The 18,999-nt window shown below is 41.0% G+C and overlaps 2 protein-coding genes across 5 annotated transcripts in view; both read left to right on the forward strand.

Annotated features, from left to right (window-relative positions):
* LOC126195066 (uncharacterized) overlaps positions 1 to 18,999 on the forward strand; it is a 284,997-nt gene that overhangs the window by 109,059 nt on the left and 156,939 nt on the right. The gene's annotated exons all lie outside the window — the stretch shown is intronic.
* Positions 851 to 17,645, forward strand: LOC126195056 (uncharacterized). The gene is made up of 2 exons (XM_049933506.1): positions 851 to 927; positions 16,266 to 17,645. Exons 1-2 carry the CDS (start codon positions 852 to 854, stop codon positions 17,405 to 17,407), a joined length of 1,218 nt encoding a protein of 405 aa, XP_049789463.1. The 5' UTR covers position 851; the 3' UTR covers positions 17,408 to 17,645.

Consider the following 18,999-nt stretch of genomic DNA (forward strand, 5'->3'; position numbering starts at 1 on the left):
TAATGTTGCAAGATCGCAGGGTAATGTAAACGGTACACTGATAACCGGTATGCAAGCGCTGTGTTGTAAGGGTGTCAGATGTCAGTTTGAGGGGGCGGGGGGGGGGGGAGGGGGGAGGGAAGGGTTGGAGTTTCATGCTTTTTGCACTTGTTCGTCAGTACAGAATGGATGACGCTTGAGTTCTCATCCGATGGTGTCTAATATGTGCTCTGTTGGAGACAAATCTAGGCATGGAGCAGGCCAACGCAACATGCCAACAATTTGTAGAGGATGTCAGGTTACAACAATGGTTTGTGGGCGACCGTCATCTTATTGGGAAACACCTCCTGGAACTCTGTTCATGCATGGTAACCCAACAGATCGAATCACCACCTTGACTTATCTTCTGGCTACTGGCAGGTTCCTTTAGCTAGAGTATGGAAAATACACAGCTTCTCTTTTTCGATAAGTGGCAAGCACCATGCCTACACGCTGGAAGGAGCCGACATGGCCCTTACATCTCCCACAGGAGAGTTGATGGAGAGAACAGGCAACCCCATTAGTGGCAGAATGCGAGCTATCGGACTATAGAAGCCCGCCTTCAGTCAACCGAAGTCGATTTCGCTGAGACGATAAATTCTAACCCATGAAGCCCACCATAGCTTCTGTCGTTACATCATAACAGCTTTTACCTAAGTGAAATGCACGTTACAGGTAGTTGAACCTTTGGCCCCACGTTGTCCTACCTCGGTGTTCCTCAAGATACGTGCCGCTACTAACGAGCTTCCAATGGCTGGCAGATAAGAGTGACAGTATCGGCGCACGCAATATAAGCGGGCGGCGACCGCAGATCCCTCAGTGCGAACTCCACGATGGCCCCACAGACGACTCTGCTGCTGGCACTGCTGCTCGCCGCAGCTGGCCACGCCTCCCCACTGCCTCGTGCAGGTACGGTGCCTCCCCTACACGTACCACACCTCCTCCCTCAAACCACACTTTTGTATTGTCCATTAAATCTCCATGTATCTTTGATGTAAGTCAAAACTGATAATACACGCTCACTGTACACTTGCATTTGAAAACCCGGTGTGACTTAACCGATTTTTTTTCACTTGTAGCCCCACTCGTTGTCTACATCTAAATTTGCATCTGTACTCTACAAGCGACCGTACGATGTACGGCGGAGGGTACTTTGTGTACCACTGCCCCTTCCCGCTTTCCTACTGCAGTCGCAAATAGTAAGCGGGAAGAACAATAATTGTTAGTTAGCTTCCGTGTGGGCTTGAATGCATCTAATTTTATCTTCAAGGCCTTTTCGTGTGATACTAGTAGGAAGAACTAATGCGTAGGCTGGCGTAGTACACTTTTACATGTCATCTTAAATGATGAAATGTGCTGTCTGTTAAGTTACCGTTTTAATTTATTCGTATTTCTAGAATGAGATTTTCACTCTGCAGCGGAGTATGCGCTGATATGAAGCTTCGTGGCAGATTAAGACTGTGTTCCGGACCGAGACTCGAACTCGGGACCTTTGCCATACGCGGGCAAGTGCTCTACCAACTAAGCTACCCAAGCACGACCCACGCTCCGTCCTCACAGCTTTACTTCTGCCAGTACTTCGTCTCCTGCCTTCCAAACTTAACAGAAGCTTTTCTCGCAGAAGAGCTTGGGTAGCTTGGGTAGCTCAGTTGGTAGAACACTTGCCCGTGAAAGGCAAAGGTCCCGAGTTCGAGTCTCGGTCCGGCACACAGTTTTAATCTACCAGGAAGTTTCATATTCGTAGTTCTCATTGTCTTCATACTTCACATTGCCTTAAATTCTTTCTCTTATTAAACTGCCATTTTATTTTCTCGTTCTCACAGAGACGTTTCAGAAAAGTTCTGTTTAATTCAATATGTGGTATGGAGTTCCTATTATTGTATGCTCGCCTTATTCTTGCCTCCTCCTTTAAGAGCTACGTCATTCCATTCAACATTTTACTTATTTCTTACTTTCATGGTAATTACAACGTTTGGCTACTTCCAATGAAGTAGTTATCCCGTTCCTCTGCCAGTACATACTTCAGAGTCTAATATGCGGAACTTGTTGCTTAGTTTGATCTAGTATACTTCCCTACACTTAAACAAATAGTCTAAATATCTGGTTCGCTCCATTATGAATGTTAATTTCTTGCATCGTTCACTATATATTTATTAATCTACGTATTATTTTTATACATTTTTCTATTATTTCGCTATAAAGTATGTCTCATTTAATACATTTAATTGTTGAGTCTAGTCTTCAAAGGGACAGTTTTCGTAGAACTGTGGAGTGACGCATAGACTTAACGTGTATCCATAGCATTTTGTGTACTAGTCTTCCAGGTGAAGGCTGCCCCCTTTAATTAGCCTCGTCACTGGAGTTCTTCCTCAGACAGATGAGTAGTAGCATGCACGAGAGAAGTGGCGGTAACACCATAAAATCACATGTCACATTTTACCAGACATAAATGTTTTGCATGACTGATTTGGAAATCGATGTACGCTGATTTCCTTGATGTGTCAATCATTCAGAATTGATGATGAGTACCAGGAAATTTATATGTAATAGTGTATAAAGCACAGATTCACGTGGAAGGTTTCTTGAGAGATTCCTCGCCAAACAATGCAGTCGACGTATCCAGTACAGTAACAAACGAACTGCAAATCGTCCCTCAGTCTCACTAGTACAGCAATAACCACAAAATATTATTTGTGTGTGAAAAAAGCCAGATCTATTTGCCCCTATTTCTAACTTACTGTAAATAAAATATGTGAACTTTCACGTTCACAAATATTTAGATATCAGAAATGATACATGGATTAAAAATAATGATGACCTGTCTAAACATTGTGGAATAAGGCACCAGTATTGTGACTGGTATTGCATTTATCCGCTTAATTTGAAGATCAACAAAAAATATTAACCTAACTGAAGCATTCAACAGTAATACTTGGTCCCAAAAAAATCCTTGCACGTCAGTGTCCAAAGCAGAAATGTAATTATCTGCTTTTGTTGGTAGAACAATTGGTACTACCCAACAATTACCATCTATTACATTTAGTCTTTCTATATTATAGGTCCTAGACATCACAGGAAAGTAACATTATAGTGATGAAAAAAAAAACAGCTTGACTAATTACTGTAAAAGTTCAATGATTCAATTCTAAGTTCAGCATGCACGATAAAAGTACACTAATTATTAAAGAAACTATGACAGAACTTTCAGCCTTCCTTTATTAGCTTCTAAGTCACAGTCTTTTTAGTTTTCAGGGTCTCATTTCTGGTTTTCATCTTTTTCATTTCTCATGTTATTTACTCCATTTACACCTTTCACTATGTTTGTGCTGGGTCTGTGTGGTTTCATGTCCAAGTCCTTAAGCCATATTTTTTACTTGATATTGGTTAAATCAGATAAACGCATTTGGGCTTAGATTACCTGTTACCTCAAAAGGTCCTTCATAAACATTAAAGAATTTGGGACTCTCTTTTACTAAAACCAAACCCCAAATGTCATGGTTTTTTCCTAGCTATGCCATTCTTATTTCATATCGTTCTTAGTTCTAATTTGTCTTCAGATTTCATGTCTGTCTTTGGAAGGTAGGAAATAACCTCTTAAAGTCTGAGTTTTCCAGCGCAACATTATTTCACATGGCGTAAAATTAGTGGTTTCATGTTATCACTGATAAGTACATCTGTATTTCCTACAACTTTTATCCGCAAGCTATGCTTCTTATAATACCATGTTCTACATACGTGCCCTGTTTTGCGCATATATCTGAGGTATTTTAAGAGTAATAAGGTGAAATATATATCAGATTTACCCCAAGTGTGGCCATACCTTCTCTCCATACTTTAGATACAATATGAGGACCATTGTCTATAATGTGCTCTTTGGTTTTCCATGTTTCACAAAAAAATCCCCTTCCATTTCGTGAATATAGCACTCCCAGTTGCATTTCGCAGTAAGTAAAACTTACATATTTTGAAACATAACATGATCACTATATATATATATATGTATGTATATATATATATATATATATATATATATATATATATATATATATATAACTAAAATGTCCCTTGGATTTAGGTAAAGGTCCACGGACATATACTGACAACAGTTCCATGAATTCAGTAGGTTTCACACTTTGCACAGATAGACAGCAGGTCATATTTATAACTTTAGCTCTTTGACACTTCTCGCTAGTCCTCATTCTATTTTGTACTTTTGTGACCATATTATCGAAACACACACTTTCTTTAAGCTTTTTTACACATTTTTTGTCCCTACATCCATAACTCAAGTGAACATAGTCAATGATTTGATCTGTGTACTCTTTTGGCCAGCACGCTCTCCAAACGTCTACCATTTCGTAAGTTCTTCTGAACAGTACCCCATCATGTACTACATGGTATTTGGAAGTTTATTGTCTCCCCTCTTCCCCAGGCTTGTCTTGACTTCTTTCCAGACTTCATCTACACCTATTCCTTACACATAATCTTACAGGTCATTCTGAATTCTCTTTCCTCTTCTACTTCTTTGATGTCAAGATTTTCAGACTTGCATCTTCAGTATTTTAAATCACTATTTGATTGTTTTCCAGTTGATAATCTCGACAAAGCATCTGGTACAATATTTTCTATCCCTTTCACATATTTTATGTCAAATTCAAATTGCTGGGAGAACAGAGCCTATGTAGTTAGTCTACTATGTAGCAGTCAACACTTTTTCAGGAAGGTAAATGCTTGAAGGTCAGTGTAAATGACAGTATAGTGTGGCCATAGATAATTTTTGGATTTCTGAAACAACCAGACAATAGCAAGCGCTTCCTTTTCTTTGATTACACAGGTTTTTTTTCCTATTTACTGAGGGTCCTACTTGCAAAATCAATGTTCTATGCTCACTGTTGATCACTCCCAAAAGCTAAAATATTGCAGTGCTAAGTTCACACTAGCTACTGCCAGTCTTTTGGATCCGACTCACTTGCCCATTTAAAATGCTCCTTTGATTTGAATAAAATTATTGAACAGCGACTATTAAAATGTCTCCCCTGAAAAATTTCTGATGAAACCCACATCATTCCAAAAATGACTTCAGTAATTTTTTATTTTTAGGAGGTGGACAATGTTGAATAGCTTAAATCTTCTCTGGTTCCTTCTGTTCATATGATGTCTCCCAAAACTGTGAGTTCTGTCTTTACAAATTCTGATTTCTTTAACATAAGAGACATGTCCATTTATTAAAAGCTAAATACATCATTCAGCAACTGAAAATGTTCCTCCCAGTTTTCAGTTGCAATTAATATCCACTTAGACAGTTATTTTAGAGCTCAGTTCTACTCCCAGTGCCTGATTTAAGGCTCATATGACTACTGAGGCTGAAACATTCAGCTCAAAGTTCACTATTTTGTACTAATATCTTTTGCCTCGAAAATAGAAGCTGTGTATTTTCCATAGTCTAGCTGAGGGAACCTGTCAGCAACCAGCAGGTAAGTCAAGGTGGGGTATTTTCAGGTCTATCTGTTTGTCCTTTGACGGTGATGTTCAGTGTCCTATCATCTATGACCACCATTACCCCACCATCTTGTTTCTTCACTACTGTATGAGGATTATTGTAATTCTCATACCTTTGCTTCATTCTGTCACGTTCCATTGCTACAGCCTCTCTCCAAGAAACTGGTATTGGGTGAAGTTTTGACAGAAAATGGTTTGTGTGACTTGATATCCAATTCGGATTCAAAATTTAAAAATATTCCAGGTTTTTCTGAAAACACGTTTCTATTTGACCACAGCACCTGGTCAGATGGTTTGTTACCCTTTTTTCAGTATGGCCATATCCTTATTTTCTTCTGCCCTTTGCTGACTCAGCTATATTTTGTGTCTGTATCTTCCAGCATTATTTCTGCATCTCTCTCAGTCGTCATGCTAATGGATAGTCTTCAATCAATTTCTTGAAATTTTTATTTTACAGTTCCCCCTTCGATTTTTAATTTAAATAACATCTTTTACAGCTTATCTCTGCTTTACATTCAATTGACCAATTAAATCCAAGAATAATTTTCATACACAGGATAAGAATCATCTAAAATCTGTTTTTTCTTACATTCCTGGTATGGAAAACTGTGCCATCGCTTGCTTAGTAATGGGTGTATTCAGCTTTCCCATAGCTCCAGTATGCTATGTTATGTTATGTTAACTGGGGACCTAGAAACAACGGAGAGGCTCCGTCCCCGCCGCAGCCACAGTGGTCCGCAAGTCCACTTCACCCCTCCGCCGCCCCACACCGAACCCAGAGTTATTGTCTATCATACTTGTTTCATCAAACCGTTGATCCAAATATTGAATCCATTATTTAGATGTTCACAATATTTTTTGTAGGTTTCCAAGACAGCCTATTGTAACGTGGTATGTCCTTTAGCTTTTACTCAGACAGGTACTTTTCTAAGAATGCTGTTGTGAATTCTTAAAAGTTTTCATATGTTCCCAATAGATCTCAAATCCACTCAAAACTATCACCTTTTAGTAAAGCACTTGAAATTTCATGTCATGAATATTTACATATAAGAAATGATATCTAGATTATAAATAATTATGGTCTGTATTATATTTATGCACCTAATTTCAAGGAAAACAACATTAACCCAACCTGAACATTTAACTGTAGTATGTGGTCCTAAAAAGTTCCTTTTAGCTCAGCATCCACAGCTAAACTATAGATAGCTACTTTCGTTGGTAGAACAACAGGTGGTGTGTAACGTTTACTACTACTAGGTTTAGTCTTTATGATTTACAAGTCCTTTCACGTCACTAAAAATAAAATTATAGTAATCTAGCAAGACAACTTGACTGTTGTTGTTGTGGTCTTCTATACAGAGACTGTTTTGATGCAGCTCTCCATGCTACTTTATCCTGCTAACTAGTGAAAAGTTCAGTAATTCAATTCTAAGCCCACCCTGTGACTGTGGAGGCACCGGAAGATAAGAATCATCAATAGTTTTGGCGTTAGAATAATAGGTGATAGCAGTGTGTTCTATATTCAGCAGCTCTATCATCAGTTAAAATACAATCCAAAACTATTACTCAAGCCACTGAGCAAGAACTAAGTTCTGACGTTAATGGATGCTTGACATAAATAATTGACGATTATTAATGCCAGGGACCCTTCTGCTTTGACCTTCCTCATAACAGTACCACTCTTCACTCTGTATGTACACTACACAATTCAGCATACAGTAAGTGGAACTACCTTTAGCTCAGCCGACTGCACATTTCTCTCTCTCTCTCTCTTCCTTTCTCTCTCTTTCTCTCTCTGTCTGTGTGTGTGTGTGTTACAGTTGGCAGTCTCCTCCCGTGATTAACATTTAACAACGACCCTTCAATGTACGTACCAGTAGGTAAACTGAAAACAGTTTCAGTTCCTAGTAGACAAAATTTCGTAACGAAATCTTATGCACTGAGACAGCACTTATTTTTTGTACTGCCCTAAGACTTGAAAGACTAATTACAAATACTTTATACAAAATAATAAACTAACATATGCCCTTTGTGAAAAATCAGTTCATTGCTGAAAAGTTTGTCCGCACTTGATAGATGATGCGACACATACGAATTTTTCCCAGGCAAAAAAGCGAATTCGTACCAGTTATCTCCAGATTTCTGTTAATTTAATCAAATCGCATGATTGGGTTCTTTTCCTTAGATTTCTGCACATTTATTCACAGCAAAAATATCCTCGCGAAGTAATTACTTTACCAGTAGCTAGCCAAAAACATCCATTGGAACATAATTAGTTTTTATGCCATAACAATTCAGTTCGGCAGTACGTGTGCCGCCCAAAACTCCAGCCTTTACTCTTTTGAAAGTTCAAATAGCTCTGAGCACCATGGGAGTTAACTGCTGTGGTCATCAGTCGCCTAGAACGTAGAACTACTTAAACCTAACTAACCTAAGGACATCACACACATCCATGCCCGAGGCAGGATTCGAACCTGCGACCGTAGCAGTCGCGCGGTTCCAGACTGTAGCGCCTAGAACCTCTCGGCCACTCCGGCCGGCCTTTTGAAAGTGTTGTCTTCCTTGGCGCTCTGTTTGTTTATAATTAATGAATAGAGAATAATAATTTTGCCTCTCCCGGTTTTAAAGACATGGAATACAGGTGGGGATCATAGTATATAGAACAGTACAGAGGCATTTACAACTGACATTTACAAAAAAATGGTTCAAATGGCTCTGAGCACTATGGGACTTAACATATGTGGTCATCAGTCCCCTAGAACTTAGAACTACTTAAACCTAACTATCCTAAGGACATCACACACATCCATGCCCGAGGCAGGATTCGAACCTGCGACCGTAGCGGTCACGCGGTTCCAGACTGAAGCGCCTAGAACCGCACAGCCACACCGGCCGGCTACATTTACAAGTATTAGAAATACTTAAAAAGGCAATTTTCATATTTGAGTAATTTTCATACAACAGTAACACATGCTAACAACGTCGCGACACGGATAATCCTCATACTGTACTAACATTTACTTCTCAAGCAACCCTTAGACATGAAACTAACATTAACTGTAATTTGTAAGTACAGACGGCAGTGGCAAATCGCTTAAGGGCATTCCATTCTGTTAATCTAACGAAAAGATAAAATAAATCTTGACTGCTGGATATGCTACGAAATTTACAGTGCCCATGAGACTTCTGCTTGCCAACGCGGTGTCCGGGAAACATCGTTCCTTCCGCTTTGTCTTCCCCTACAATTTTTTCCGCGTCTACCGCCTGTTCCAGAGTCACATTTACGATTGCTGGAGGCTTCAGGAGCTGCCCCATTAATCTGTGCCTTCTTATGGTTTAGGGTTGGTCGTAGACATCTTTCCTCACTGTTCTCACTTATCCTGTTTTGTAATTCATCTCATACATTGTCTGTGCAATTTATTTAACATTCTTCGGTATACATATCGCATGCCTGCAGTTCCCATAGTCTACATTTGATTCAGCCAGTACTGCGTTTTACGGAACTTTCGCCTCAGTTTTTTTATTGACAAATACGTTCTTCACTTATGACCATCTACTTCTGATATCTTTCTTGTTTCGGGCATCCTAACTTCATACGTAGGATTTTCATTTAAATACTTCTGCTCATTCCATCAGACCTGTTAATGGTGGAACGGCTGTCCGGCGAAATATCACGGGCTCTTGGCGATCGGATCCGGCAGCAGACCCGAGAACCGTAGAGGCAGAATGTAAGCCTGGAAAGCCTTAGATCACATAAAGATTAATATGTCTGTGAACTTCAGTTCTGATGTGTTGCAACCTTTGCTTAGTCCATTACGAACATTCACTTAGGTTTTACAGCTTACTGAATCGTCTTCAATAGATTGTGCTAAACATAAACATTATCACCAAAGGTGTATGGGTCTCGCTACGATGTTGCCATCTGTATCAACCTTAGTCAGCATTTCGTATAGAAACTGAGAGAAGATACATCTTAAATCTTTACATACAGATTTTACAGCCTTGTTAGTAAATCACCACCAGATTTTAGGCAAATCTTAAATTTGTTATACAGGACAATCACAGAAAGGAGCACTGGAGAATGTATCACTAACAGTTCCTAATTCACTGTATTTACAATACCCTGCAATATACACTACTTAAGATTTTTACCGATATCCCCTAGATATATAAACTAATTTCTCCAGTTACGATTTAAAGTTCTGTAATGAATGACATTCATCATTGGTATTGTGCTTAGTCAAATAATAAATGATACAAATGTTGATGGTGTTAGGACAGCAACCAGCCACAAATTTACTTTCAGTTCCTTTATTCAAAGGGTACCGTTACCGGTTTCGAATAGTTGTGATTCATCCTCAGACGGTTTACACGCTTTCTTTATGACATGTGGTGTGTTTTTTACAGATTAATTGTCCTAAAATATAAATAATACATAATTATAAGCACGCCACACACAGATGGTTGCGTTACAGGTTTTCGTTGCATGTGACTTGCGTGAAACGTCGCTTTGGAGTGTTTGTTTCCATTCGTCCAACAGATGTAAATGCATTCCCACTGCATTCTTATTGTTGCACACGTAAGTTTGTGGCTGGTTGCTGTCCTAACACCATCAACATTTGTCTTCAAACAACAGCCACGGTCTCCATCGTGTCATCATATCACAAAATTGCAGTAAATGATACAGCTACGCAGTAACGCCTGGAAAATCAGATGTATCCTTGCTTCAAGCAAGATAATTCATTTCACATTCATTATTTCGGTTCTGATTACAGCCGCACGAACCTGAGATTTAAGTACGTTGAGAATGAGATGGATTGCACCAGCGTCACTACTTCATATGGATTATGGAAGTGGTTTGACGTTTGCTAATTCAAACCATTAACTCATGGATACTATATTGACAAAGTGTCACTCCTAGTTTCAGTCATCCTCCCTTTGACCTTCGAATTTTATCAAATACGGGTGCAGCTGTTACAGTTTTACTTCAGATATTTCCAAATTATTAATTACTGGAGTGTGAGAGGGTACACCCCGGAAATGGCTACGCGAAACTGCGACAAAAGACGCGACCGTTCGCGTACGCAGTGATGTAATGCTAGCAGGTCAATTAGCGAATATGATGACAGACAAGAGACCGTGTTTTGCCTGCTTGGGAAAGGGGGAGGGTGGTGGGGGGGGGGGGGGGGCGGCGGCCATGCAGAGGCAGGCGATCCTTACGGCTTTGTCAATATTTCGAGGGACCTTTGACGCATGACAAGCAGACCTCAAAGTATGAGAAGTCCTGAGTGTTGGTCAGCTAGCTGAAGACACGGACTGTGAGGTGGGAAAAAAAATCGATCGTTTGAATGGACTTGCCACCAAGGGCAAGTTGACTGAATGATGAAAATACGAAATAAGTAAAACTATAAATAAAAACTAAACCAAACTAGTGACAGAGAAGCCATTCACATGGTTTTGAAGACAGAAATTAGGTAAGCGTGCGAAAAAAACGCGCCCTCGTTACGAGATGTAGTTTTCAAGTTAGTTAATGCCAAATGTTTTGGATTTAAAATGATGTTTAAGAATTAATAGCTTACTAAATCATTTAGCGATTCATACAAACGTTTATCAATGGATAGGTCTTAGTGGGCATTATAGAATTATTATGGTATATTTTTTGTGAATATTACGTATTTTAAATTATAGGCCAGAAAGTATATTCCACACCTAAAAATGTGAATTCGCTTGTAAATAAAACACAAAATAGAGAAAGTAGTGATAGCAATAGTAAATAGACGCAATAAGAGATGTATGACTAATCAGTTCCATTGTTTAGTATTTATTATTTTAAGAAAACCACTAAAGTTACACGAAAACTACGAATAACATTGAAAATCTGTTGCGTCTAAATACATGTGCAATATGTGTATATAACATTAAATTTGTAGTTTATGTATGCTTTAGGAAGTCGAAAGTGCTTGGTCTTGACTCATCAGTGCGAGGCTATAAGTAACGAAGATCATTTTCGTGGAGAGGACTGGATGTCCAGCAGGCAGTTGGATCAGAGTTCGTCAAAAGATGCAACGTATGTGTGGCTGGACGTTACCTCGTGTGTGCAGTGGAAATATTTTCTAAGCTCGATCGTGTAATTGTACAAATTATACGTATGACGAGCATGAGAACTCTGAAATATTTCTAACTCAGACGGATGTAGGAAAATTAGCATCGGGTTACACGAACATTTAGTATTTTTCTTGTGACGGTTTCAAAGACGAAAGAAAATAGAAAATAGTAAAGCCATGTCATTCTGTATAAAAATAATAGATCACGCAGTGGGTGTCCCCTTCAGCAAACGTATTTGAATGTTGTTTTTTCTTTTAGTGAAATTGTGTTGTGACTCGTGTAAGAAGGATATTCGACCAGGGTTGGTTTAAGGCCCTATCGACACAAGACACTTCTTGTGGCACCAAGCTGAGTGGGACACCAGGGGCTCTCAAGGGCAAGAAAATGGTGGGTGGGGGCAAATGACAAGTCGCTTGTGGAAAAATCTTCTCGAACCAGCCCTGCATACATCTACCAGCCTGTGTGGGGATTCCACAGCGGCAGGATCATGGCCTATCGAGGTTTATGGTCTATCGTTCTGCGTTATTGCTGCTCACACTGAACAGGAACACAGAGTAGAGAGTCAATGAATTCAAGAGTGCCACACTCAACGCCATGTGAAATCTGTGGTTCCATGTAATTAGCACTCGAGGGTACAGATATACGGTTTGCTCGACACCTCAGGACGTCATGTATCTTGAGCGAAGAAATGGCCTTGTTTACACCAAGAGCAGTACGTGCATGGACAGTGTGACGCCGACTAGAGCACCACGGACCGTCAGCGTTGCCACGTTTGTGGTAGCCAATTGTCACTGTCAACGAAATTCATCAATAACCATGTAACTTAAGATGTTACTTTTTTTTTTTTAAGGCTATCAGTTTCAGCATTTCACTATGCCATTTGCAGGCCCCATATGCATCTCTCGAAATAAACGAAAATGTCATAAAGACCCATAAGTCTCTGGATGTCGTGAATTTGTGGCTCTAAATGACATTTTCGTTTATTTGGAGAGACGAATATGGGGCATGAAGATGGCATAGTGAAATGATGAAACTGATAGCCTTCTAAATAAAATATAATCTTAATTTACACGGCTGTTGGTGAATTTCAGTAACATTGACAATTAAATAACCAGATGACGTCCCTGTCCATGATGGATTAACAGAGATTGTGGTAACTTTCCTCGACGAGACATTGATGGGTCCAGCCACGATACTGGTCAAACAAGTGGCTCAAATGTAAGTCTTCAGGCTTTCGTGGCCGTTGTCACTGAAGTTAAAATCTTCTGGGTTATTAGGCCGCGTCATTAAGTGGCTCAAAGTCGTATTTTCAGAAGAGTCCTTGTTCTGTGTATAGTATCATCAAGGATATATCCATGTATAGGCACTCCGAGGAGAATTGAAGTTGCCATATATAACTTGTCATTATCGTGCAGTTATAACTCCTGGGTAACGGTCTGAGGTGCCGTTGGGTACACATTACGATCGTCTCTGGTTCGCATAGCCATTAACTTGAGCTGCTGATATGTCCGCCGAAGGCGCCACAGGATGAAACATCCAGTCAGAAAATGAGTATGGATTGTACACAAATAAACAATCTTCTCCGAGGGGAATTAGAGTCGAACATAATAATTTAAAACAAATAACTTCTAGAATATTTAATGAATAACAGAAATAACAGTTCGCCGAAGGCCTGTAACTGACTACGACAGAAGTTGGTGTGTCACAGTGATTGAACACAAATCCCTTCTTGAAGAACAGAGGAACGAGGAGAATATTTACAAGCTGAAACTGTCACATCATACTGAATTGCGGAAGTTACTCATCACTAAGCGCACCACTTTCAAAGTCTGTAGGATATGTGCCCAAGTTAAATTCGTGAGAGGCTCAACAAACGTTAAGACCCTAATGGACATGCAGAAGCTGAAGTCCGATGTAGTACCAACGAATAACAGGAGAACCATTACGGAGTCCAAGTGCTGGTCACTGCGTTGGGGATCACGTCTCTGTGGTGTAAGGCCAAGCTGGAGGGGGTCGGTTGACACCGACGGCGACGTCGTCGCGCTGGTGGCTCGAGAAACAGATTCTGATTGTGGGATGCTTTTTGAAATGATGCCTCTCCCAGGAAGCTCAGGGTGGACTGGTCCACGTGGCCTGAATGCCAGCTTAAATACTGGATGCGCACCAGGATACTGCTGGTAGTATTTTTGGTTACACGGCTGACGGAGGGGAAACATCCTTGGGACCAGAGACATCTGGCGACGCTTGGGTTGCCGCCTGGTGGCAGGGCGAAATGCGGCCCTCTCGTATGTGTCGCCTGTAGAGCGGTCCATTGCCCTCATAGCCTGTATGTGTTGTTGGCTGCTGGCTGAGAAGGAACACGGCTTCGTCACAGCACAGGTGTCAATTATCTGACATGTACAGCTGATAACTGTGTCATATCCTCCTCGACTCAGTGACGTTATCTTTCAACAAGATACTGTAAAACCGCACTTCACCTGTGAAATCCTGATCTACTTAGGCATGGACGGTGGTCGACTGTTGCCCTGGGCAGCACATTCTCCAGATTTCACACCCACTGAAAACTTCTGACTATGGGTTTCTGAAGGGTGAGCATATCATCAGTTGTCAGCTAGCATGACTGATAACCTCTGGTACAGAGATGAAGCAGCAAGGAGTAATGTACCCCAATTTGCCATCCAAGCTCAGTTTGACTCGATGCTCGGCTGGGATGGAGCATGTTGCATTCACCAAATGATTTTCATGCCAAACATAGGACAGGAAGAGAACCCTTTGTCATCAAAAGTAGCTGCAGTTACGAGGTGGGTTGCTTAGCATGTAGCAGCCATACAGCGTCGCCACAGGGACAAACACGGATCTAATAATAAAGAAAAAAAATGTAGAATGACGACAATTTACAATAATTTATTTGTAGATACCATACGTTATGTAACTGTAGTATGTACATGGTTGTGGCGATACATAAATGTTGGCTTGCACTGATACGTCATTATCTCCGATCTAGTCCTGAATCCCGTGATCAATAACAATAACTTATATGATGTACACCTTGTTGTTCTTGGCGTCGACCACAGACACAGTTCTCTTGCTGCTTCCAGGTACTGTTGACACTGTTCGATGATACTATTGGTATTGAGTGGAGCCATCCATCGGCTTATTTCCATATTTGACCGATACATGTCCCGATGAGGACTACTTGAGTAACGTATAGTTGAAGCAAAAAGTAGGCCGTGTCGAGTGGCGTCCTCTCTAGATGGTGGCGTTAACTCCGTTGCACCTGAGTACTAGACAACTTGGCCTTCTTCTCTGTAGCGCTGAGTGCCGTATCTTGCAGAGGTCACAACAGAGCTTTTTTGCTCTCAGACGTGGCAGCTCTGTGTACTATATTTCGCAGTCTGCAGACTCCCAGATACAAACCAGTTTAATTAAGTGTTCTTCCTACTAGGCTGTTTACGTACAGTAAGTTAAAATTTCTTCATTTTGTGTCCTTCAAAGTGTTGTAACTGCAAAGGTCAGCAGTGCATTACTCTCTGTTTGAATGTTGTTGTTGTGGTCTTCAGTCCAGAGACTGGTTTGATGCAGCTCTCCATGCTACTCTATCCTGTGCAAGCTTCTTCATCTCCCAGTACCTACTGAATCTGTTTAGTGTATTCATCTCTTGTTCTCCCTCTGCGATTTTTACCCTCCGCGCTGCCCTCCAATACTAAATTGGTGATCCCTTGATGCCTCAGAATATCTCCTACCAAGCGATCCCTTCTTCTAGTCAAGTTGTGCCACAAATTTCTCTTCTCCCCAATCCTACTCAATACCTCCTCATTACTTATGTGATCTACCCATCTAACCTTCAGCATTCTTCTGTAGCACCACATTTCGAAGGTTCTATTCTCTTTTTGTCTAAACTATTTATCGTCCACGTTTCACTTCCATACATGGCTACACTACATACAAATACTTCCAGAAATGGCTTCCTGACACTTAAATCTATACTCGATCTTAACAAATTTCTCTTCTTCAGAAACGCTTTCCTTGCCATTGCCAGTCTACATTTTATATCCTCTCTACTTCGACCATCATCAGTTATTTTGCTCCCCAAATAGCAAAACTCCTTTACTACTTTAAGTGTCTCATTTACTAATCTAATTTCCTCAGCATCACCCGACTTAATTCGACTACATTCCATTATCCTCGTTTTGCTTTTGTTGATGTTCATCTTATATCCTCCTCTCAAGACACTGTCCATTCCGTTCAGCTGCTCTTCCATGTCCTTTCCTGTCTCTGACAGAATTACAGTGTCATCGGCGAACCTCGAAGCTTTAGTTTCTTCTCCATAGATTTTAATTCCTACTCCGAATTTTTCTTTTGTTTCCTTTACTGCTTGCTCAATATACAGATTGAATAACATGTTTGAAATCTAAGCATATTTCCCTCTCTCTCTTCACAGGATAAACTTTTTTGTAATCGTAGATGAAACAACAGCAGACTATTGCTCTGACTGATACTAATCTACAGTAAATGCATACTTATCGCTGATAACATTTCAGACTTGTGAATTATTGTTTGTAAACCATTTTGACAGTGTTGTTTATTGCAGTCTGTTGTGAAACTAACGTCTCAGTGCAATCAGTGTTTATTCAAATTTGCAGGTTGCTCGGTGGACGTGAACGGGTCCAAGATGCCTGACCCACAGCCGCTGCTATTGAAGCCCGGCGGTAGCAAAGACGTGCACGGCTTCGTGACGCCGGACTCCTCGGGGGTGATCTCGCTCGGCCAGAACGAGCAGATCATCGTCGCGTGTCCCGACAACAGCCTCCAGGTCACCGGGCAGTCGCAAGCGACAGCCTCCTGCGTCTCTGGTTCCACCTTCTCGATCAACGGGCAGTCGTACGACTTCGCTGATCTCAGATGCAGGTCCCAGCCGAAGCCGTCAGGCGTGAAGACAGGCGGCTCGTGTGGCGGCAGCGGCCAGTACCAGGTGGTCCAGCTGGGCTTCCAGGTCGGCTCCGACTTCTACACGCTCATCGACGCCTGCTTCGACGATCGGTCCTACAACACGGTGTACGACCACTTCACGATGGTCGCCGAAATGGGCGGCAAGCAGAGCGGCTTCGACCGGCCCGACTGGCTGGACGGCGGCTTCTACGGCAACATCGACATGGATAAGCAGTACAAACGCGCCACGCAGATCCAGACAGTCGGCGCACTGCTGGGGTCCAGCGAGCTGGGGTCCAAGTACATTTCCGAGACCAACGACTACTTCCTTTCCAAGGGACACCTCACTGCTAAGTCTGATTTCATTCTCGGCGCGCAGGAGTACGCCACGTTCTTGTACGTGAACGCTGCGCCGCAGTGGCAGACTTTCAACGGTGCCAACTGGAACACCATGGAGAACAATGTACGTTCGTACGCTGCGAACAACCGGGTCGAACTCGAAATCTACACGGGTACACAAGGCATCACGACGCTGCCCAACGTCAACAACGTCGAGACGGAGCTGTACCTTTATGCTGATGGCAGCAAGTACATTCCAGTTCCGAAGATCTTTTGGAAAATCGTGTACAACGCTAACACTAAGGCAGCCGTTGTGTTCGTGGGCGTAAACAATCCGTACATCGCGAACCCCGGATCTGACTACTATGTATGCACAGACGTATGTAGCAAGATCAGTTGGATATCCTGGAAGGCCACGGATCAGGTGAAGGGCTACTCGTACTGTTGCGAGTACGCAGACTTCAAGAACTCCGTGGCCGACGCACCCAGCCTCAGCGTTAACTCTCTGCTTACCTAACCTCTCAGATGGGAAAATACTTTTGTCTGCCGATATCAGGTGGAAGCCACACCAGACGAACACATTACTCAGCACTTATAGTGAATCCAATAAGAAATCTAGAATGTTCATATATCTGTAACTCTGAATTCCGGATAGTCCATAGTCCTGTAAATTGAAATCCATATTTGAAGTGTATCGTTTTTGTTCCTTCTTTGTACATCTAAACTTTAAGTGATTAGATTGACTTTTGATTGATGCAGCCTACATCTATCTGAAAGTTATTTCTACCAATAACAGTAAATCTGTCCAATGCGTTTATTCCAGTTGTGACATTTATTTTACATGAATCTGGTGATTAGATGACATCATTGGGATACTTAAAACCTGCCAATATGCGATATAAAACACAGGTAATTTCACACTTTTGTTCAGTCTTAGTTGTCTCTGGGCTACAATCGGACTTTTGAATGCTCAGTACGAAAGTCTAAAACGCTTAAACCACGATTTCTCAGAAAACTTCTGTTCTTTTCTAATATTTTTAATTATATTGGAACATTGCAGGACAAAGAGTAAAGAAAACATGGTGAATGGAAGCACACGCATATTTTAAATACAATGAGGCTCTGAGAACTACGAGAGACTAAAACACACTGTCATCAATTTTGAGATTCTGGCATGTATGTATGCTCCTGATATCTTTTGATCTTGTGGTGAAGTAACGTTATTATATCTGCAGTCCCACATTATATATGCGAACGTTCACAAAAAGGTGTCTCCCAAGATTTTCAGATTAATTTCCACATGGGTCCAAAGCAGAGAGGATAATTTTCTTGCTCTGCACTGTTTAATTGTTATCTTGGGTTGGCAACATAATTTAGTGTCTACAGTACGTACGTAGTTGTAATACTTCGTAATCCGAGGTACATCAGTAGTTTTATATGAACCTCAAGGCGCAAAATGTGTTTAAAGAAAATGACGATAACGGGGACAATGAAGTGTTGGAATCGGTCATATCTGTGTGTTTAGAGCCTATAGTATCTGTCCTTTATATTCTGGTTCAAGTATCACATTAAGTACAAAATGTACAACAGCCGAAATACACTATTGTCACTAGCCTATACATGGAAATTTTGTGGGTTAGCATTGATAATAAGTATAATCTTAAATTGTAATTAATATTTCGTAACATAAAGTGGGTACAATATTTTTTCATAGGACGTTTGCTGAGCTTTGATTAAAAAACAAAGTTCAGGCCAGTGAGACATGTATTTTGTCTATATACTTGGCTTTTAAAAGCCCCTATTTGTCTCAAAAAATTTTTCTGTGCTTTGGACTCTTATGGTTCTCTATGCCTCAATTATTCTGTGCATCTTCAAGTTCTTCAAAGTATCCTCATGGCGTGTTAGTCCCAGAGACTAAGTGTCTCTTCTGCGTGTACAACAAACTGTATAGCGATTGTGTAAGAGGAAATACAGTGATATTTGAGGCAGTCTTCGATTTACTCTTCCTTAGGGAGAGCAGCTACGTGGCGAGAGATTACGCGATAGAGTGCTACGAGTGAAATAGGGAACAATCTCTGACATTTAGTGCCACGAATTGTTAAACGTACA

This window comes from Schistocerca nitens, chromosome 1, assembly GCF_023898315.1.
Source record: "Schistocerca nitens isolate TAMUIC-IGC-003100 chromosome 1, iqSchNite1.1, whole genome shotgun sequence".
Classification (NCBI taxonomy): domain Eukaryota; kingdom Metazoa; phylum Arthropoda; class Insecta; order Orthoptera; family Acrididae; genus Schistocerca; species Schistocerca nitens.